The sequence below is a fragment of the Epinephelus fuscoguttatus genome, linkage group LG15, assembly GCF_011397635.1.
Source record: "Epinephelus fuscoguttatus linkage group LG15, E.fuscoguttatus.final_Chr_v1".
In the NCBI taxonomy this organism is placed as follows: Eukaryota; Metazoa; Chordata; class Actinopteri; order Perciformes; family Serranidae; genus Epinephelus; species Epinephelus fuscoguttatus.
In genome coordinates, this window is record NC_064766.1 from 34559507 (window position 1) to 34583022 (window position 23516).

At 41.6% G+C, this 23516-nt stretch overlaps 1 protein-coding gene across 13 annotated transcripts in view; it reads left to right on the plus strand.

The window, feature by feature from the left end:
* The window catches only part of kmt2cb (lysine (K)-specific methyltransferase 2Cb), an 86982-nt gene that overhangs the window by 17767 nt on the left and 45699 nt on the right, over positions 1–23516 (plus strand). For all 13 annotated transcript variants that reach the window (XM_049597454.1, XM_049597456.1, XM_049597463.1 and 10 more), the window contains exons 3-13: positions 2367–2455; positions 5446–5593; positions 7259–7465; positions 10231–10340; positions 10519–10628; positions 11201–11363; positions 12792–12963; positions 14511–14625; positions 18799–18974; positions 19179–19531; positions 23335–23412. In XM_049597454.1, the coding sequence (XP_049453411.1) occupies positions 2367–2455; positions 5446–5593; positions 7259–7465; positions 10231–10340; positions 10519–10628; positions 11201–11363; positions 12792–12963; positions 14511–14625; positions 18799–18974; positions 19179–19531; positions 23335–23412 (1721 nt within the window). The remainder of the gene's footprint in view (positions 1–2366; positions 2456–5445; positions 5594–7258; positions 7466–10230; positions 10341–10518; positions 10629–11200; positions 11364–12791; positions 12964–14510; positions 14626–18798; positions 18975–19178; positions 19532–23334; positions 23413–23516) is intronic.

A 23516-nucleotide genomic window follows, 5' to 3' on the forward strand; every position in this document is an offset into this window, starting at 1 on the left:
GAGACTGTTTGTAACTTACCGTGAGTTTTTTTACAGCACGGTTAATGGTTTTAATAATACTTAAAACATAAAATGGTAATACTAAATGGCTGGAATTTTATTAAGGTTTATCGTGAAACTGTTAACCGTTTCTTCCCTAATATAAAACCCTTTTTGTCATTTAACATATGAAGAGTTTGTTTGATAAAATGGATGAAAGCCATTTTGAATATTTATTTGTGCGTATGAGCTATGTCCATTGATGTTAATTTTATTTTATTTTTCATTTAATTTTTTTGTCTTTTATTTGTAATTTTGGCTACCTGATCTAGTCTGTACAACACCTTGGTCAATGTGGTTAGCTTTTAAATGTGGCATATAAATAAATTTGACTAAACTTGAAATGAATAAACCAACACCAGTTTGACTGATATTCTGTTTCCGGATTGTGCAAAGCAAAACCACAGGTATCTGCCTTTGCAAATGAACTCAGATGCCGAAGTTCGCAAACGAAAGTAAAATGTAACCTAAACACACGCAGCTGTACCAAGACTTTTGACTCAATATAATAGGCTGAATTGGCAAGATTCTCTGTGCTACACATTTTGGTCAGTTTGAAAATAACTCCTCCTATTTATAAATTCATAAATATAGATATAAAATGTTTCACTCAGAGTGACGCACCAGTTTGAACAACACATACACCCCTAAAGTGATAAAAATTGTATCCTGCTTCGCACTTTAATGGAATAATAAAAAACAAGAGCAGTAATCAAGCCCAGTGCTGATTACACAGGGCAGATTAGGACATCACGACTTATGAATTGGAACACTCTTTTCCTGGCAGCCTTCATTTTGTTTATTGCAGTTATTCGCTTAAAAACAGTGTCATTTGTATAGAGCAGAACCATTAGGTGGTTGTGATGCAGAGAGCAGGATCTCCAATCAGTTTGACCTTAAAAATAGGACAAATTTAATGTTCGTAATGCCTGATTTTGCCGTTTTTTAAAATATATTTCTGTTATTGCAATAAATTGTTAGTCTTTAGAGATAAATTAAACCAATTTGTAATCTCAAACAAGCCTTTTAGAAATGTGTTTAATATGACGATCTTGAATGTTGCTAATGACAAATTATTTTGCACTAGTCATTGGGGGGAATTAAATGGAGCACTGACCTTTTCACAAACCCTCAGTTCTGAAAACATAACCATCACATTATTACTAATATGCGTACATACCCAGCTGTGACGCTTGTGACTTATACCTCAAACTGAGACAAAACAACCTCTTATTCAGAGGTTCAAAGTGTCTCGTTGTGCACTCAAATTGGCTCCAGTAGCCTGCCGCTTACAGATAGAGTAGCTGTTGATTACATATCATAATGAGAGGTTGTAGCTGTTTTTTTAATTGGCTGGCATGTCCGTGCATTCAGCGATTTATCTTAGTATGTAGAATGCATGGTAATTCTAGTCCCTTGGGAGTAATCATTAATACAGTAGGGCTATTATTGTACCCTATGTAGGACGTCCATTAAAGCACCATGAAAATTAAATGTGCCAGACGTAGAATGGAAGTAGATCTTACTTACATAGTTATTTCCCTTACTGTAATTTTGGAGTAATAGCATAAAAAGCGTATTTAATGTGTTGCATATTCTCTACACCATTGGTTTTGTCCAAAGCTTCAGTAAACAAAGCCAGTTGTATTTGGATTTTACCGGGATGTGATATACATCACGGCCCCTAATGATTACGCAAACAGCCCTCAGGCTATGTCTGCTCAGGATACCAAACATGACTCATGCACATTCATGATTAGATATTTGTTTGTGCTGTCTTAAATTACAGAGCCATTATCATATAATAAGTAATGTCTGCTCTCTGATTTGAATTTCAACGCGAGCTTGTTCAGTTAGACACTAATGAGTCGTCATCCCTCCGGGGACTATAAATGATAAAGGTATTTGTTCTGCGTTCTGAAGATGAACACACACATCTCAGTTTTAGTGAACGTGCGACAGTAAATTTTGAATCACTGTAACCCTGTCGCACCATACATGGACGTAGTCATTTATTTATGGATGATTAATTCCATATTGCCTCTTCATTTTAATACCCAGTCTCTTTACCTGAGTTATTCAGATTGGACTGCCTCCATTTTTAAACTCCACATGCTACCAGTATTGTACACCCCCCACCACCACCCTTCTGCTTTGCCCAGTGCCTTGAGTGCCTCCATTAAAAATCAGTGACAGCTGTGACTATATTTAACTAATTCATGACCGTACTGCCGACCCCCCCTCCTGAGGCAAACCCAGGCACTTTTTCTTGTCTTGTTCTTTTTCACTGCCTCTGTTTATTTGTTTGTGTCTCTTCCTCACCCTAGGGGTCGCACCAGAGGGAGGGTTGTTGTGGATGAGGAGGACAGCATGGATGGGACTGAGATAACAGAGTCCATTGGCCCTCAGGACACAGGTGAGACGTTGCAATCCCCTTTTTTGATCCATTATGTACACGCCGGTTACATCGGGGAGTGATATAAGACTTGAACTTGCACATCCAGTCAGCCTCATGCAGAGAGTGCTTCAAAAGGGTATTTCACTCAAGGTAGAAGAGGAGTCTCCCTCTCCTGGAGAAGGATGGATGAGAGCATTTCCTTGGCACCCCATGCTTCTACTTCAGGGCTATAATTGAAAGGGTTTAGCTTGAGCTGTGAAGCTGCAGTGGGTGTGTATTTTTTTTTTCTTCCCCTTACTGCTTCCATCTCTCCTCCTGCTTCGAGATTGGCATTGAGGTGCAGTGGGAAAGAGCCCTAGGCTAATGCCCTCTAAAAGCTTTTTAAAATCCCATCAGTCTCTCCAGACCCATTTATGTGCTTTTTTATGTGTGTACATCACATCATGTGACCAAGCCTCCCATTCTCATACATCTCAGTGCTGCCCTGTTGCTGTGCTGGAGATATCGGGGAATGAAATTCTGCCAGTAGCTAGCTTTTCTTTTATTAGCCATGGTTTTACGTTACAGAGGCATTAGGCAATTATTAGGAATTTTAAAACATTCCAACAGTGTCATTTTCTTTTTGGCATGGTTGTTGCTCTTATTTGTGTTATGGAAAAAAAAACCAGAGCATGCACTTTTCAGTCTACTTCCATGTCCACTAGTGGTTCCCTCGGTGGCTCTGTCTGCCTCCAGGCGCCACAATGAAATGTACGGTTTCTTTACAGTCTTGTCCCTAAAGGGATTTGTGTGCAGCATTGTATATCTGTGCTTTGAAAAAGTCAAGATATGGGCTTAAAATCCCCTGCGTAATCTTGTTTTGTGTCACTTGCACAATGTAACTTAAATACTTTATGCAAACACCTTTTAAAAACATTTCAAATATAATTGAAGCTATCATAAATCACATACTTAAACACAGGTTTACTTTGAAAATTGTCTCAAAGTGACAGATTAAATGCTAATCATAACAGTGAGAGGTTATAGTTGAATGTTACAGAAACAAAGGTGAAGACTGTAAGATGTCTTCCACAGGTGCATTCAGTTTTGAGGAGGGAATGAGTTCGATTTTTGTCCTTGTGTAATTCCATTGGATGACACCGAATCATTGCGGTATTAGCCTAATTACATCTCAATGAAATGTTAATAAAAATTCTGCATGGCCCACAGTCTCAGTGAGAGGTACTTTTGGGAGTTGTTATGTATGATTAGCACAGTGAATTGAGCCCTTTTTTTTGTAATTTAGATCAAAAGCACTCATGATAGCAACACTATTGAGTTTAGTTGTGTTGCAGGCAAAATTCTCCCCATTAATATTAACCCCCACTTCTTGAGACATTTTGGCATCCGTGATTCTTGTTATTTTCCCTGCCTCCATTGTTATTGCTATTCTGTACAAGAGCTTGATGCTCCCAGAAGGTTTACAGTAATCAGTGCTTGAGCATATGGTCCCCATATTTTACCATCCATCTCACTAATAAAGGCTGTGTTTTTGACCTGGAGGAAGCTGACTAGAATGCAGTCGGCCTGCCCTATGACAGCTTGTACCTGTCAGAAGCTGCATGCTGATTTTACAGTCATAATTGGCAATGAATTGAGGAGCAGCGAAAAGCAAAGAGGCCAGTGTTGCAGTGCTCATAAATGCTCTGGAGGGATTTAAGCACACAGTATGTAGTTTCTACTACTAGGGGTCTCTCTGTCAAAATAACAACAAAAAAGGGACATTGATGACGTGAAGTAGTGCCGTGGGATCATGGAAGTTGTCTTAGTCTTAAACAACCATATAGAACCATATATAACATTTCTATTTGACGTGACTCTGGCAGAAATTATGTTCATGGATTCAAGTGTTTAGTCACTGTGTTTATGTCATTTCATTCTAGTGAAATGGCTGCAAACGTGCTAACTTGCCATAAACATTGGATATGTCGACTACCCATACTCTGCACAACCACTGTAGCTAACGTCATGGGGCAAATTCAATCGCGTAGCATCCCTTAGCTATAAAAAAAAAAGTCACACGATAGCACAAACTAACTAACCGAGCGAGGCAGCGGCACACCAGTACCTCCCGTGTCCTGTGAGGTAAAATTAGTTTCTGTCAAAGGAGTCTGTAGGCTTTGAAAAGAGCAAAGTATGGCTTCAGCAGGGCAGCAGCAACCTAAAAAAAGCTCACCACAGTTTCACACTGGTCCTACTATGACTTTGAAATGATTCCAGAAAATCAATACAAAGAATCTGATTGTTTCAGTTTCACTTTAATTGTACATTATATTTAGAATATTTTCACTGCTGTTCCTCGCTCTTAGATGGCCCTTTTATTCAGGGAACTGAAGCCATTATCCAGGCTCTCTTCAAAGCCACCAGACTCCATTACAGTAATTTTACCTTCCATCACAAGGAGTGTCCGGTCTACATCTGCATCACTCGGTTAGTTTGTGCTATTGTGTGACTTTGGTAAATCTGAACTAACACTTTAAAACACCGAAGTCATGCAATAACGTAATAACATTGTTGTTATTACATTATACATCAGCTCAGTGGCGGGCATGAGACACTTGACATAGTAGCACACGATAGTAAGCTGGACAGATATTGGAATATTATATCCATAAATTATGTCTCTGCAGGAATATTGTGTTGCAAAATGGCATGCAGTTAATGACAACAATGCTGTGTGGCAGAAAAAAATTCTGTGACACTATATGACTGACAATAAAAAAAAAAAGTTAGAGCAGCTACGGGGGTAAAGGGGATATGACGCCATTGACAGGCGACCAAATGAAATGCTTGCTTTCTTCAGTGAAATTACAGATTTCTCTTGATTTGAACATTGTAGGAAACATTTGGGAATACAAAAGTCTGGTCACTTGTAGACATTTTAATGGTTAAATGTTGCATAATGTATCCGAAATGCTTAGTCGTTTCTTACTAATTAACTGATCATTTAATGTTTTTGTTACCATCAGAAACACCAATCCAGCCAGTGGAAACTGTGGAAGTGGTGGCCACTGAGGTGCCAGAGGAGGACAAGCCCTCTTCCCCTCTGGCCCAGAGCCCTCCAGCCGAGAATCCAGCAGGACCATCTGTCCCAGCAAGTAGAGAAGTCAAAAGCAGGTTAGAAACACTAAACTTCCCCCGAACCACAACTTTTAGAGAAATGAAGACCCTTGTGCTTTTGTAAATGTTTATATGAATGTATACATGCACCAGCATTAGTATGCAATGGTGCATATGTGTGTCGCAATGTGACATGCTGTTTGCCTTGCTGTGTACACATGCGTAGATGAATTGAAATGGAGTCATCAGCTGTTAGAGGCAGCACTCTCTTCCCAGGTGTCACTGTGTTAAAGGTTGTAATCAATCTCCTGGCCTGTCTCTGCTATCGATGTTAGTGATGGAGGGCAGAGCAGCAGCATCTCCTGGGATCTTATTAACAAGGCCCTCTCATCCCCTAAAAATGTGATAAATATTTACCGCCTGTTTTAGTTCTTAACTTTTCAGCTCTTGGCTGCTGTTCTCTCTTTTGTCTCTTTACCACTCTGTCTCTAAAACACCTTTCTCACATTCAGTCCGCAACACTTGCATGTCCAGTTATTCTTCAAAGCTATGTAATATTATCGATTGTGGCAAAAATCATAATCACGATTATTTGTGGTCAATATTAAGATCACGATTATTTAACATGATTACTCATTGACTTTGTGAACACCATGCATTCATTGAACTTTAAAAAACTCGCCTTTTAAACATTGGATCTTGAAGTTTAAATATATTTCAACAGTAGGCGGCTCATTGGTCATAATTCTTACTGTAACAGTGATGGTACTAAAATGCTGGCATATTGTCAGTTGGAAGAATAAATAATACAAATGTCAGTGATGTAATTCTCCATCATAAGACTCAGACCTGTTGATATCTCCTGGACTGTAGCTTGTGCTGGTTTATACAGAGCAGAACTGACTTAACAAAATTCATGTGTGAAGGCCCATTGTAGAGAAGCTCAAGCACTTTAACTATATGCTTTAATTTGGTATTCTCTAAGACATACAGTCTATGGAAGTGTGATCCTATTTCCATAGTGAGTAACACTCCATAGCATTAGTTATTACCTTGGCACGGTCCAAATCTGCAGTGGAATGCTGCCTAAATGCTGCACGGAGAAGGACTTGCCTTCCAGTCGGTTTTTGTCTCATTCCGCCAGACGATACGCTCGGGTGATGCTGTCGTAAATGAAATGCTAGCAGCCGTCCTCGCTAAATCTATGAAGAAAGTCGCCAAGTTGGCAACATTGAGTGCACTGCTGTAAAGGAAGTGGATGCACTGGATTTATAAAGACAAAACGAGAGCTTAGTTACGAAATGGAATGCGGCATCTTATTTTCATAGTCGTTGGAAGCCAATATCACAACTGAAAATAAAATTCGATTAACTGTGCAGCCCTAGCAGTATTTATAAAAGTGAAAATTTCTGCCAACTATCACACTGAAGGTTACAGGTTAAGGTGTGTGTGTGAGAAAGGGTCTGGCCTGCTACTTGCAAAGCATTGTGGATTTCCTAAGTGGTTAATTATCTAAGTGAATGTGTGTGTAGAGACGGCGTGTGTGCCCGCCTCCCAAATGTATGCATTATATGTTCATACCGGTAAGTATGTTGCTGCCCAGACAATCCCACTGCCAGAAGAGGGAGGCCTTAATTCATGGTGACATACGTGGCACTGTATTAAGTCACAGTAGGTATATATAATTAAACAGCCCCCTACCACCCATTTTCTTTGTTTCAGCGAGCGTCTCTGTGCCTTCTGTTACTGCGGTGGCCGTAGCCTGCTGGGTCAGGGGGAACTGCAAGCATTCAGCACCACGCCTCTGCTCGAAGCACTCTTCAGCCGCATGGGTGGAGGAGGCTCACCGAGTGAAAGCAGTGATGGTGATAAAACCACTCAGCCAAAAATGGCCGGAGAGACCACCTCAGGACAGAGGGAAAAGACGAAGTAAGTAGGCCTGGCTTGTCACAAACGGCTTGGCTGTCAGTGTTTGCCAGGATTGTAAAGTAAAGAGCCCCTGTTGTACGTTAATGTAGGGTGACCATATTTTGATTTCCAAAAAAGAGGACATTCGGCCCGCCACGACATACCCTACTTAAACGATACTCGCAGTTTACTCAAAGATGCCTTATAATTTTAATATATTTAAAATTTATATGTATGGATAGAAACTGCAGTTATATTACAAAATAATATCTCTCAAAGACAGAAATTCAGATAGGCCCCAATAGGGACACATACACACACTAGAGTGTGGCGATCCGAGCCCAACAGTACCCGACAGGTCGGGCAGGGTTTGGTCAGAAATGTAGCTATAAATTGCATTCGGGCTCGGGTCGGATTCGGTCAGCTTTCAGTGAAAATGTAGTGTAAAAATAAATAAAATCCTATTGTCTGTCCTGTTTATTGCTTGGGCACTGTTATTTACGTGACAACACCTGAACATAACACACACACACACACACACACATTGGCTGTTTGTTTCTACCTCTCTCCTCGCTGGAAGTCTCGGACGTCCAGCCGCCCGCCTCCGCCTTGGTTAAACGCTGAAAATAAAATAAAAAAGTGAGACAGGTTTTTCCTATTTTATCTTATTTTGTTCTATTTCTCCCTTTCCTCTCGCTGGAAGCGTCGGACCTCCTGCCTCCCGCTCCCGTCTCAAACATGGAGGTCTCCCTCTCCGTTGAGCACACCAGCACACAAACTCAGTGCTTTGGTCATCAAATAATGTCGGGCTCGGTTCGGGTTCGGACAGAAATATGCAGCCCGTGCCACACTCTAACGCACACACACACACACACACACACACACAATCACACTAGGGTTGTGCCAATGGGCGATCCGATCGCCCATCGGCGATAGAAGGGTTGTTTCACGATGTCTTTTTTAAATGACGATGCAATCGCGAGATGTGGGGGGGTGGGGAGGGAGTATGCTGACAAGATCGACGCTGAACGAGGCTGAGTGAGAGGAGACAGAGGGAGGCTGCTTAGTGAGAGAGCGGAGGGTGGGGGGGATCAATGCCTCCACCCGCTCGACACAAGCATACTCGGGCATACTATAAGTGGAGCGGACTCCGCGAGGAATGTCTGCAGTCATTCGGGCTTTCATAGTTGAGAGCACTTCCGCGTTGTAGTTTCCGTGAAAAATCCCCGCGATGTGAAAAATACATGCTGAGCAGTCACTGGTGCGTGGAGCGGAGTCCGCGCGGTCGTAAAATCTGAGCTTTGCGCGCACAGGGCTTGCGGACGTCCGCTTTGAGTCCGCACGGACCTCTGCGGAATCCGTTCCGCGTATGTTCCGTCCGAGTATGTTAGGGCCTTAATGCGCATGTCACGGAGTAGTGAACAAACCAAACAACACAATGTCAGGAGAAATTGAATTGAATTGCCGTCTATGTAAAGTCAACTTGCTAATTAAGGAGCCATTACATGTTCAAGAGTTTTATAAAGCTGCTCAAACGGCAAACAGAGGCTATGAGTGAACGTTTCAGCGGCGACGCGTAATGGACCCCATCTTTGTGAAAGTTAATTCTTTAGTTTTAGGTGAAATTACCCTTTACCCTTTCCTTAGAAAGCAGTATTGACACTCAGTGGATTATGGTGGTGAAGGAGAGCAATGGTGATGGTCAGTAATGGTCACACCTCTTCATATATATTTACCTGTGCACTAACTCATTTACACAAAGTAGCATGCACACAAAACAAAACCACAGACCTCACAAGCTGAAGGGCCTCTCTCAGATAGCAGGTTGTGTTGTCACTCCACATTTAAAGACTGAATTATCAGACGTGGCCTCAGGCCCAAGAATGTCACATCAGGTGAAGGGTTCACGTGAACCTTTCTTGTGTTTATGGGCGCTACATATTTGTGCACCGCTGCAACAAAAGACCCTCCTCGGACTCTTTTGGACAACTGCCTAATTTGTTTTGGTCCTTTTGGAGCCAGTTGTGAGTCTCTCCGGGTTCCCAGTGACGTAATGGGCAGTGGGAGCAGTATGGGTCTGGCTGCATGCCAAGCCAACCAGTAGCTGTTGTGTTGCTGCTGTGTGATTGGCCACTGGGACCAGTCCTTGGTTGTGCCACACTGAGGCGCAGGAGGAGAAATTACACATTGATTTGTCAGAGAGGCAGAGGTGGTGGACAAAGGGCACAACTGGAAATGTGAGGAGGCTGGGGATAATGTGGTAATTGGTGATGAAACTTTGGTTGTAAACAATGAGCTGTCATGAGTGTGCCATCATGCTTCCAGAAACCAGTCTAGATTTTGGCCGTTGGTTTGTTTACTGGAACTAAGGTCCTTTTTAAATGCTAATGCTCCCTCTCAACATTTTCCGCATGCTATGCAGCTCACTAGTTCAAGCCAGGGACTCAGGGAAACGCATCCTTTTCAACAGATTTTATGAGACAGAACAGCCAGCCTCTTGTGCACACGCCAAACAAGATGGCCCTCTTCCTCCTCCTACTCTCCCTCCTCCCCCACAGCTTTTTATTTGCTCTCTAGCATTTTTCCCCCAGCTCATTCTCTCTTGTCTTCATCTCTCTGCTTTTGTAAAAACTGCACATCGTCCTCTACCCTAATGTCTCTGCTCTCGATTCATTCCTAAATTCACTCAGGCTGTCCTCTTCCTGTGTAGCATATCTTTTAGCTGTCCTCTTTTAAAAAAAACTTGTGCTGACCCGCTTTTTTGCAAACCTCTTCCTTTGTTCCAGTGGGTCTGAAAGCTGCGAGGAAGAACCAGACCCAGCCAGTCGATTTTGGGATGAACTTTCTCATGTCGGCCTTCCACAAAATCTTAACGTCCAGTCTCTCTTCGAGTCAGGTAAGACAAGTAGACTGAACATTTTTACTCCTTTTTACAAAGCATTGTTGGCACTTCTAATGGAGAGTTACCATTTATTCATGAATGCTCAGTATGAAGCAGAATCTGCACCAGACAATGATTAGATTGTGACCTTTACCTATGTTCTCATCACATCCTTTATGTCTCGAAATTTCAGGGCAATGCTGGGCACATCAGAGTTGTGCCTTGTGGTCCGAAGGTGTTTGTGAGGGCGAGGGACAATCTCTGCTTAATGTGGACAGAGCCATTGACTCAGGGAGCACAAAGGTGAGTCAAGGGAGAACATCCATGGACTAATAGGTGTTAACACCATCTTAATGTGCTGGGGCAGCAGGGAGGGACTGCTTCAGTGAGGCACAGCAAAGCTGATGGATCAGACTGGCTGGTAAAGGTCGGCCCGGCAGCGTGGATCTCTCAGCTGTGAAATGGAAAAGGTCACGCCACTCAACGGGGCTGAGCTCTCATGGCAGCTTAGCTCCTAGTGTTAGCAGTGGCACAGCTCACAGCTCTCCGATTGCATTTGCAGCCCATTGGTCGCGTAGCCCATCAGCAAGACCTGCACTTGATCTCCAGAGTGGCTATTAGTGCACACTCATGGGACTGAGAGGAATTGGGAATGGATGAGGTTCTGTCATGAATGTGACCATCAGGGGGTTAAAACAGGGGTCGTCTTCAAGCTGAGAAACCACATAACTATTTTTCCCAAAGAGACATTAAAAGATGAAGTCCTTACATAAGCTACGTCAGTCATAAAAAAATGTCAAGGACTTGTTGATGAAATGAATTAATTTTAGTTGCAGATAAAGACATTTCAGACATATTTTTCTCTTTCTCTGCAGCACTGTGCATACTGTAAGCGCCTTGGAGCATCCGTTAAGTGCTGTGCTGAAGGATGTGCTCAACTCTACCATTTCCCCTGTGCGGGGGCAGCTGGGACCTTTCAGGATATCAGGAGTCTCTCGCTCCTCTGCCCAGAACACATTGAACTGGCCATTCACAAATGCAAGTGTTGAGTAGTATTAAATACAGACATCTACAGTAAAATGGTTTACTTAAAGGGGACCTATTATGCTTTGCCTTATTTTCTGTCATGTGTGTAATGTTACAGTGTCAGATGTTCATGTTAACTAGTTTTAGATAATGAGGTGAACGAATGTGAAAGTAATTCCCGTGAGCAAAAAAACTTTTTTTTTTTTTCTTCTACTTTTAAGCTTGTGGGGGAATTCTTTGTATGGTCATCTGCTTCAGGCACCTTACTGCAAGTTTTTACATTATGTACTGGGGTAGGAATCACCAGAGGATCCATGATATGATATTATCGATACGATATGATATGCTGAGTTTTGCGATAAAATATATTGCGGCTTATTTCCCTTTTTCAAATGTAAATTATGTCCCCAAAGGAAAACTTTGTCAACATCTGTTTTATCTAAGAAGACAAAGTTCTCAGTCTGTTCATCTCACTTCAGACATTTTTTTTGTGGCAGAAAAATGTGTCCAGTGGACTAAAAAAAGCAATGGATTTTATATTATTTAAGTAAGTTACCTAAAGTTTAATCCATATTTGTCATATTGATAATTCATATAATAAAAAATGAATACGTAGCGCTGTGTGACAATTAGGGGTGTAACGATACATCAATCCACATCGATACATCGATTCATTGATTAACAATCTGATTATATCGATGCAAAATGAAAACATCGATCCATAGCAAGCGCGCCTCCGCTCAAACAACAAACAGAGCTCAGAAATAAAATGGTCAAATCATATTCTAGTTGTTTTTGTGAGTTGATGTAAATGATTGTGTTAGATGGGCATATGATATCGCGTCATATCGATTGCAGGCTCCTGAATCGAATCGAATCAAAATCGTATTGTGACAGACTTTGTGATATCGGCAAACATCGTATCGTCATCCAAACAAATCGATATAATATCGTATCGTGATGAAGCTGGTGATTTACACCCCTAGTGACGATACGATATTGCCGATATTGCCACACAAAAATACTGCGATACTATGCTGTATCGATCCCCCACCCACCCCCCCCACCCCATTATGTAGCCTACACTGCTACGTATAGCTACATGCTAACGTGAGGGAAACATGTAATCGTGGTTGCCGTTGTTGTTAATTTTTTACCAGATTTTGCATCATATTCTGTCTGGAACATGTCCGGCTATGAAGATTTTGATTCAGAAGCTTTCATTGGTGATTTTTTTTTTACAGTAAAAAGTGCCGCTATACCTCGTCAGCCATTCCCCCAGCTGCATGTAAACACGTTTTAGTAGAAACCCGAAATACAAGCATGAATGTGAAGTATGTGTAACAGGTCCTCTTCAAGTGAAAATTAGAAATTTGATGAAATGGAATTGAATAAACTGCTGTTTTCCTGACTGGAATTCTTTATTTTTTCTGCCCGTAGTTGTAGATGATGTAAATTGCGCACTATGTGATAGTCCAGGGGACCTACTGGACCAGCTCTTCTGCACCAGTTGTGGTCAGCATTATCATGGGATGTGCCTGGACATGGCCGTGACCCCTCTGAGGAGGGCAGGTTGGCAGTGCCCTGAGTGCAAAATCTGCCAGACATGCAAGTAAGTCACCTTCCTATCCGTCTAAATAACACATCTCACACTGAATGTTTTTGTGCTGTCTATCTTTTCTTTCTCTTTTCCGTTTACTAATTCTCCACGTAGCTACCAGGCATGGTGCTTACTGCTAGTTTGTTTACCTCTGTGGTTTGTGAGGAGCTAACTGGATGTTGTACCCTGAAGCTCAGTCTTGTAACTTCTGACCTTATTTAAACAGCACAGGAGCTCTGCTAGCAACCAGGACTGTTTGCCTTAGGTGAACACTGTCCATTGAGCTTTGTGCGCCATATTTACATAGCAATTCTAGTACCATGTTATTACTGCACTGCATGGTGTTTTCAAGATGAGTTTATCATCACAAACTGTAATGGACGGGATGGTTTCAGATTTTCTGATTCCTTTGAATTGTTTAATTTTGACAACACAAATTTATAGAAGTAAAAGATAATTGAAATTCAGCCAGTGTGAGCAACAGCAAAAGGCCATTTATGAGTCTCTCTCATTTTTTATTAACCTTTTTTTTTTTTTTTTTTTGCCTTACTCATTGCCAACCTTACAATTAGAGATGTAGCACCCACACACACTGTGACGCACAGCTATACGCCCAGAGCTACTGTGTATCAGCTGGGCTAATGTTTTTGCATACTATAATTTGTGCAGGAGCGGGCATTAGTGTTGCATTTACCATTCTGATGCACAGCAATCAGTAGTCCCTTTATTAATTCTGTAAACAAGCTACATTCACCACCTTTAGTAAGTGTAAACACACAAGCATATATGTGTATAATATATATAAACAAAACCTTACTACCTCAATGTATAAGGTCACTTAATGTTCCTCACAGGTTAAATGTTTTAGCACTGGATGAAGCATATTCAAAATAACTTGTTGCATGTCCTCGCCTACAAGGGATAGTCAGTGTGCTCAGCCAGTCTTCTAGCTGGTCTGGAAAAAAAATATTTTTATTGTGAACGACTGTTGTATTTTTGGAAGTGTATTTTAATAAAATAAATAAAATTATTAAGAGTTGACCAAAAATGTGCACTAAAATTAAAACACATAGTTCTTCCTCCCTTTTTTTTTGGAATAAATAAATAAATAAATAAATAAAAATAAGAACAGAGAGCTCCTAATAATGTTGGCAGCAGGAGGCTGGTTCTCTCTTCTGATTCTTGCATGCATTCATTTATTAACACGACAACAAATGGAATTGATATTTGCCATAAAACTGAGATCCAGTATGAAAAGGAATAACACATCAGTTCAAACAAGGGATGAAACAGTCTAAAAAAATAAAAAAAAATACACTTGTGCTTTAACCTGGCCTGGAGAATAAATGGAGTCAAATAATCGAAGTTCTCAGTAGAGAACTAAAGCAAAAAAAATAATTCATCTTTTAAAGATGGTTGTTCCAAAAAGAGAAACAAGGCAGCTATGATAATCCATGTGACCACTGTACATAAAATCCTGCCAAACCTTTTGCAGTTTATGTTGCACATCAAAGTCCTATGCTGTCCCTTTTCATTCAACCTTCTCTCTGTCTTTGTAGGAATCCAGGAGAGGACACTAAAATGCTGGTGTGTGACATGTGTGACAAAGGATACCATACCTTCTGTCTGCAACCTGCTATAGACACTCTTCCAACCAATGGATGGAGATGTAAGGTAGGAAAGACCTCATGTGGCTGGATGGCTTATTTAAAGTCCCCCTCCAGACATTATTTAAAGTATGATATTTATGATAATATTTTGTTTAATATGGTTTTCCAACATAATAGTCGTAAAAAAAAAAAGCCTCTAATTTTGGATCGGGTTTCTGCCCCAGTCACCACTGCTGCTTCTGGAAGGTTTCGCTGTTGCTTTCTCCAGCCGCACTTGCACTAGGCTGAGCGGTGTAAGAGCACTGCGCATCAGGGCTATTACATACATACCTGACGGTCAGGTATTGGTCAATGTTGGGCTGCTGGTGAGCATTTGTCGTGTTAGTTTTTGCAATGTGTCTGTCACCGTTAGCACAAGTTGGCAATAGTCGGCCCTTTTAGGCTTTTTTTTTTCCAGCTGATTCAGCATTTTGAATAAGCTGTGGTATTTAGAGTTACTTCCTCTCATGCAGGTGCAGAACATTCACGCTCGTTGGTTGTCAGCTGTGGTCTTTGTGGTGTGTTCAAGTCCAACTTTTTGATCGAAACACAGGTGATGTGAGGTGGCAGCCTTCATCGTCACTAGTCCTTTGATGTCAGTTTGGTGGGTCTTGGCCTTCAAGCTGGCTGGCGCTCACACTCATATAAGGAGTCTGTTGTGCACCAAAATCTCAGATAGCAGATGAATCAGAATGGAAAGAGCAGTTAGCATCTTTTATTTGTTTATGCTGTTTGTTAGCTTGTTAGCTGGTAGGCTAACTGGCAGTGGCTGACACAGCATTAGTGTTTGTGAATCATTCAGTATATCTGCTGCATTTGGATTTTTAGTGTGTAGCTTTTGGATGTGAACCTGAACTTTGAGCTTCCTTCCTCTGTCATATTTGCTGCCCTGCGGTGGAGGTGTCAGGCATATTTAAAGTTCTGTCCCCCATTGATATGTTTCCCGTATTAGACAGCAATTGGGTTTTGTATTAGTAACATACATAATCTAGTTTCCCCGACGGAAGGTTGAACCACAGATTTTAAGGAAATGCACAAACATCGCCCCCCTATGTGAAATTATTTCAAGATATTCCACTATTGAAGCGCCAACCTATTGTTTCCACCAGGTATATATTTACAGCAAACTGCAACACAAAGTTCCCACTGTGGACATTAGTATTCAAGATATAAATCATTGCTGTCTACCACGTATAAAAATATGACTTTTTGGTGGTTTGTATTTGCACGTCCTGTGGTTAAGAAATGACTCACACCAGCTGATCTTTGAAAAGTTTCAGTTCAGTCTCTTTGCGGTTAAGATAACATGGTGTGTATGTGTGTGTGCATGCATGTGCTTGTTAATCACACGCATCCCTCAGTGCAGCCCCGCCTGCCATCCTCCAGCGGCGTAAATGTTGTGCTTGTCACTCATATGGCGGGTTAACACACCAACCAGTTCTCTGCAGCGGCTGGAGGAGGCTGCAGTAATAGAGCCAGCAGGTGATGGAAGGTCTTTACACTTGGCTTCTCTGTCTGACTCAGCACAGGAGGAACACAACCCACACACATCCTTGGCACTCGCTTCTCTTGGGCGCCCGCCTCCAACCCGTCCCCTCTCACGTGGTAGTTTTGTTCTGAGTGCAATCGTCTGACTGAAGTAGATATCAATGAAGAATTAGTCCATTGTTCCAGTTTCAGTGCTCCGTCATGTTCCTCTATCATGTACGAGCACCAGAATGGCAGGCCGCGCTTGAGACAAAAGCTTTCTCAAGCTGAGTGGCTAGCTAATCGACTACGCTGCAAAGTCACTGTATTGGAAAAAAATAAGGGCTTCATGAAGAAGCTTTGTGGTCATGTCTTGTTGAAAATAAGAACAAATGGAGACAACGATCGCTCTGTGGAATCACATTCAGGGAATTTCTTAAAATTTGGCACAAACTTCCACTTGGATGAACTGATTAGTTTGGTGGTCAAAGGTCACTGTGACCTCACACAACATGTTTTTGGCTATAATTTAAGAATTCATACGCTAATTGTGACAAAAGTCACATAAACGTTCAATAGAATGAAATAATGAAGTGATGACATTTTATATCCAAAAGGTCAGCTTGATTGAAAGATAATTTTTTGGGCAGTTTTGCCTTTTAATTGACAGGAAAGTCAAGCGTGAAGTGGGGAGAGAGAGCGAATGACATGCAGCAAAGGGCCACAGGCTGGAGTTGAACCCGGGGGCTGCGGCAACACCCTTTTACATGGGGCGTCTGCTCTATCCGCTAAGCAACCGACGCCCCAATTGTGACATTTTAATGTTCCTCATATTGGGTGCCCGTCATGAAACTGTGGTGACTGTTTAGATTTTCTTTGCTGCCATGTTGAAGGAGGATCATTGTTCTAGAATTTATAGTTTCTTTGCAGCAACACAGCACTGTGGTGCAGTGGTTAGCATTGTCGCATCACAGTAAGAGGGTTGCTGGTTCAAACCTGGGGTGGGGGGTTTGAGAGGTGAGGGACTGCCAAGTTTGTATAGGTTTTCACTGGATACTCTGGCTTCCTCCCACAGTCCAAAGACCTAGAGATAAGGTTAAATGGTGACTCTAAATTGGTTGTTGGTGTGAATGTGAGTGTGAATGGTTGTCTGTCTCTATGTGTCACCCCTGTGATAGTCTGGTGACCTGTCCAGGGCTGGGATAGGCTCCAAAGCCAAGAAGCCAAGAACTGTTTTTCGACCACAGAAACATTATTTTTTAAAGGCTAAATGTCAGCAAATATGGGTCGAAGGAGAATATTTCATTAGATAAAAACATGTTGTGAATTTTGTAAATGATTACATCTATCTATCTCAATACATTTTGCTTGCTCTGGAGTTACTAGACATGTTTGGATCACACATATCAGAAACATTCCTACCCAGCCACCACTAGTCTACAACTAGTATAATACTAATAATGTTAGTGTAGCCTAATATTTATCTGCAACTGTGCAGAAATACCGGGTTTGAACTGAATCAATAGCCATGCCAAAAAAGCAGCGCAGCATTTAAATGTTGATTCAGATTTTGAATGCCAACGATATGAATGAAGCTTTGAAGATTCAAACTGTTCGGCACCGTCCTAATATTTATGCATTCATAACAGGCCTGCTTAGAGTATTAAGCTTAAAGTAGCCCTTCTTTAAAATCTATATACTAATTTAATAGTTTTAAAGCTGAATATGCTCGATAACTCAAAAGATTTTCTTCTTTAGGATTTTATACCGTCTTATGATTTTTTTGTGTGTGTGACAGTAATCTCTGTGCAGTTGTGGGCAAGAAGGTTTTGTCAAATTTGGGAAGCCTCTTTCCATTCCTAGCATGAGCAAAATACTGAAGTCTGAATGCAGTTTTAAATGAACAGCTGCACTTCAGAGGCATGCTGCTGAAATAGAAGCCAAATGGCCACTTTTTTTTTTTTTTTTTTTTTTTTTAAAACTCAAAGCAGCACTGCTTGCTGGTGCACGCTGTCAGTGTGGATATTTCATCAAAAAATCTGGCTGCCATTTATTTGCTTGTGCCACTCTGTCGTTCTGTCGCTCACAACACTGTGCTCACTGTTCCAATCATTTTTGAAAAGCAGTGGGACTTTTGTCTGCACGCAATACCCAGAAAATAAAAGATAGAAAATGGAGTGGGCTTTATATAGCTTACACTAATCCATTCAAAAAATATATAAAAAAAATCCAAAAATGTTTGAGACAAAGCAGGAAATAAAAAGTTCATAGATTTGCTCCATGTTTTGATTATTGGCAAATTGCTCTGATTTTAAGTGTCAGCCATTTGTAGCACTACTTGGCAGCATGCTGCAGCCAGTCATGCAGCTTTGTAGCCAGAACCTACCTTATTTGATGCCAGTGTTTTAAAAGTTTTATTCTTTTTGGCAGTTATTAAAAACTGTTTAGTGTAAATGATCCGGCTGATTAGAAAATTGCCTTGAAAACCCATTTCATCAGGGCCTAAAAATATTGATGTTATTTTTTTAGTCAGATTCCCCGGCTCTACCTCAAATTTTGTTGGAAAAGAATCATGGTTAAATATACTCATATTCACTGTGGGCCTGGACAGGTTCCATGCTTGTTTCCCATCCCATGACTTGTTCATGGCTTGTTTCCCATGAAGAGCCAAATTTATATAGCAGAAACACTGTATTGGGTCTGACTGGCTTTCAATGGCTTTGCTCCTCAGAACTGCAGAGTATGCATCCAATGTGGAACACGAACCAGCGGGCAATGGCACCACACCAGCCTGCTGTGTGAGAACTGCATCCAAAACCAGGACCCTGCTCTGTGCTGTTCTATGTGTGCCTGCATCCTGGACCCTGAGCATCACAAAGACTTACTCTTCTGCCAGACTTGTAAGAGGTACGGCACATTTATTTATAACCGACTGTAAACACTTCAAATGCAGTACACTTGTGTTTTTTTCAGTCTTTTTTGTATCCCTGTGGCAATTGCGTATTCCCTGGTAACATTGAGGAAAACCACAGTAATTAATATGTCACATTTTAGGATTTCACAGAGATCCCTGTTGAATAATCGCCTAAAATTCCTTTGCACGCTTTTCAGATGGCTACACCTGGAGTGCGAGCGTCAGAACTCAGGCCAAGCAGAAATCCACCCCAGAGAGGACTATGTTTGTTCCAACTGCAAGACTCCTGCTGCAGAGCAGGCGCTACAGGCAGAGGATATGGACACCGGCCCAGAGCTCAGCCCTCAGCCAGCCTCCATGCACACAGACTCTGAGACTGGCCTACAGCTGGCTCAAAAGCACACGGACCTAGAACCTGGCACTCAGCGATCTCCTGAAATGCACAATGACCCTAAACCGGAATTACTTGCTGTTCCATTGCACTCAGATCCAGAGCCTGTTCAGGCTACCGTCCAGGAGGAGAAGCTGGCCACGTCAGCCCCAAAGCCTGGTGGGTCTTTGTTCCATAAAGGTTAGATTAAACACAGGAGGGTAACTGCTCTGATCTCCGTGCCTGTGTTATCTTTAAATCTGAAAGTCTTTATTTTCCTTAATGCCCAAGTGTCCCTCCTGAGAGTCTGATCTGCTTCATCAGCATATTAATCATGTCTTGGTATTGCAAGGACAAGCCAAGGAATGTAACTCTTTTGATCATACAAAATCATACACACAAGCACCAGGTTATACGATTGAAAATGAAAGAGAATCTTTGTAGTCGAGGGTTCATTTACTCAGCCTCTAGCCATGCAGACACAGTTGAAAGTTTTGGCCATGCAACACGAAATTGGGCTGTAGTGTCAGCGCTGATGAAGTTTTGGAAGTCGCAGTTGTTGCAGATGAAAGCTTTGGGAGTTGTTTGGACTAAGACCAGAGAGAGGCACCACCTCTTTTATGTGTAGGATTTTCTGAGGACTACCCAATAACCAGATGGTGTCCTACTAGCGACAGATTAAAGCGACTCCTTTGTCTTTGTAACTCAGTGTTTTGAAAATTAGAAGTACTTTGTTTCTCCCTCCTGTCTCCCGGGGCTGTAGCCTGTGCTGCTAATCTATGGAAATGAGAAACTGATACTTGAGAGTGTTTGTTTTTTAAAATTTCACTTTAATACACAGCTAAATTTACTGCACAGTGCAACTTGAAGCAGAGGTAGACACTAAAGTTGGTTGCTCAACTTTATATTCGTCTTTATTAACCTTAGCCAGACTTTTTGACACCACCAAACAGAGGGAGAGGTTGTGAAGGCATTGTGGCCGTGTCTGATGTCTGTCATATAGCTGTGTGTATGCTTGCCAGCAACAGGTGTGTGTGACACAGAATCAAACACAACAAGCTGTCTCAGTTGTATAGGGGCTTTAATGAGATTCAGACTACAAGTTATGGTCATTGGATTCAGGGTTTTCAAAACCTCGGGCAGAACAGAAGAACTGTGTTGTCTGGATACAATTCTCAACATGGAGGTGGCTGAGTTGGCCTCAAGCGGCTAACGGTGCTAACTCCATAAACAGGGCTAAACAGTGGCAACAGTGCTGACAGAGGTAACTGTAGCTGTGGTAACATGGACAATATTTAATCACATTTGAAATCATTCTGATCAGAGATTCCAACTTAACCGTTTACATGCAGTCTACATAAATTGATTCTTCCGATTGAGGTGGTTACACGTGGTATTTTTATTCTGATTAGGCTATTATTATGAACGTTAGTGGATTCTTAGGCTCCATTTCAATGCACCTAGTGTTAACCAGTGGGAACCAGAGGGTGGGCACTACATTTTCACAATGACGCAGTCCCGATATCAGTGGTAACCACCATATAAGTGTAGTGCAAAGTGGCAGTGATGAGCTTGCCAGCAGGATACACGCACCACAACGTCCACAGAGAAGCTCAGCTTACAGCAAAGGTAGTGTGACTTCATTGTGTGCTCAAGATGCCATTACTCCACTATATCTTTACATAGGAAATAGTGATTTGCTGCTATATTAATGCTCTAAAAGTCACATATAGAAGTTTTAATAGTGGTTCCTTTCATATTCAAGAACAGTAACTAAACAGGATATAACCTACAGTGAAATAGCCACACTGTTTTGAAGCCACAAGCAATATGGAGTCTTGGATGTGTGGATGTGACTTGAACTCTAACCCAAGGGTTTCTTGAACATATGAGCTCATCTAGCTAGATTCCATTTAGTAGAAGCAGCACCATTATCCTGGTAAACCCTTTCCTTCAAAACATCTGTCTATTGTTTCTGCTGGTCACGGTGCTTCTGTGATTCATTGTGGTGCGAGCTGTACCAACGCTTTGAGTTACATGAATTTTGGTATCTGCCTGTACGAAGCTCAGGGCTGCATCTCCACTTCGTGTGAGTTCTGCCAGCAGCGGAGTGGAGTGGAGTATCAGGCAAATTAACGGTGAGCTGGGGATGCCAGTGGTAGCAACGCTGCCCACTCTGTCTAGACAGCAGACTCCACTGGCAGGAGAGAATGGATAGGACTAGCATGATGGTGATGATATTAGATCCCCTGTCTGCAAACCTGCCTTGGAGCTACGCTGGCTCATTCATGACCGCTCACGAGCTCGCTCGCTCTGCTCTGCATGCACATGTGCTCTCATTTTACGAGCTTTTTCCTGTGGTCGTGAACTGCTTCATCATTGGATTTAGCTGGCAAGGCGATGCGTCTCCCACTGTGGTTTTAGAGACGTGTTGGGTGATCTGTGTATTGATTTAAGAGAGGCTTTAGGAGGTTTATGTTAAGCACCTCAAAAAAGACTCGGTCAAGTTTACCTGTTTTTCCAATACACATGTCGTAATGCTGTCTACCCCTGAGAGACAAACGGTTAAATTTTACTTTATTTTTTTGCAGTGAATTTGATATTACAGCCCCAAATAAGAGGAGGAAATGTATTTTATAATATGCTTAAATTTACTTAGATATTTAAAATTAGCTTTACTTTATGTGACATCATGACTGTGCTGCCAACTGCGCCTACATGTAATGTAATTAAAGTCATTAACCAGAGCTGTTTATCACCTGCCAGGATTCTCCACCACTCAGGGTTTAACAGCAGGCTTACCGCGACTCAGCTGACAGATGCTGTTAGATCCATCCCACGACTGCAAGTTAGACCTGACTTAAGGCCTCTGCTGCATTAATCAGAGCCGTGTATTTATCTTCACCATCACCTCATTCACTGTAGGAGATATAGGAAGCAGGGTGTTAATATGAATGAGAATGTGTGTTCAGCTTGGTCAATAGTTGAAGGCTGGAGATGGTTGGAGGCCCATCTCCTAATTGACTTTCTGGCATCGGCACCGGATGAGCACCTGCAAGCTGCACAGTCATGAGCCCAGAGCACACAGACCCTGGGATGTTGGTTGTCATGGTTACTCCCTTCCCTGGCAGAGATGCTTAGCAGGTGCATGTGTGTGTCAGGATCAGTGTGACATGGGAACTTGTGGATTGAAATGGTGGGTGCCTCGTTAAGACTAGGCTATCTGTACGGTCAGAGGCTGTCTGGCAGAATATTGGCTCGATGTGTGGATGCCTGATAGCCAGGAATGACTAGTTCTATTCATGCCAGACTAGTCAAATGCATTGATGTCTTTAATACAAAACCAAATAGAGAGAGAGGAAAGGAGACTCTACAAACCCAAATGGAGAGAGAGGATAGGAGACACTAGATTTATACTAAAATAGCATATGAAGCGTATAAAGGCTTGCCTCATTGTCTTTTCATGCATTGTTACTTGAAAGCGAGTCCTTTTCAGTAACACATCGGTTTCAAGGCTAATGCAACATTAAATCTAAACAGTGAAAATAAAGTTACATCCATATATAATGTATAACCTTTTTTACTTAATATATATCAGTATAAGACCATATAGAATCCCCATTATTCACTTATTGTCTCGGGATAATTGGTGATCTGCAATGCAAGGTTTCAGTGGTTTTACTAAAGGGAGAAGAGTTTCCTCGTCTTTGGGATTCACGTCATTGTAAAGATTGTTGGTTTTACCCTTAGATTTGAAATAATGTGTGGAAAGAATTGACATAAACAGAAATAATTTTCTCTCAATCAATTTGACTACCAGGCATCCAAGCCCAACATTCCCTACAATCCACTTTCTGTATTTCCGTACCACTTTATATTAAGTGTCTTCACAACCTCTCCAGACTCTTAGTTCTCTCTATTAATGAACAAATATCAATTTCTGTGTCTGTAATCTTTCTGATAATGAATCTTCTCTCTTTTAGAAGTCTCAGTGGGAGCAGACGTTGAGAAGCAGGTTACTGAACCTTCTGTCAACAAAATCCTAACGGAATTCAAACTAGGTTTGTACACACAATCTGATCTGCACTGTGGAACCTCTTATTGACTTGCATTTATTAACAGTGATTGCTATTGTAAAGTTTGTGTTAGTGTGAATAAACTGTGA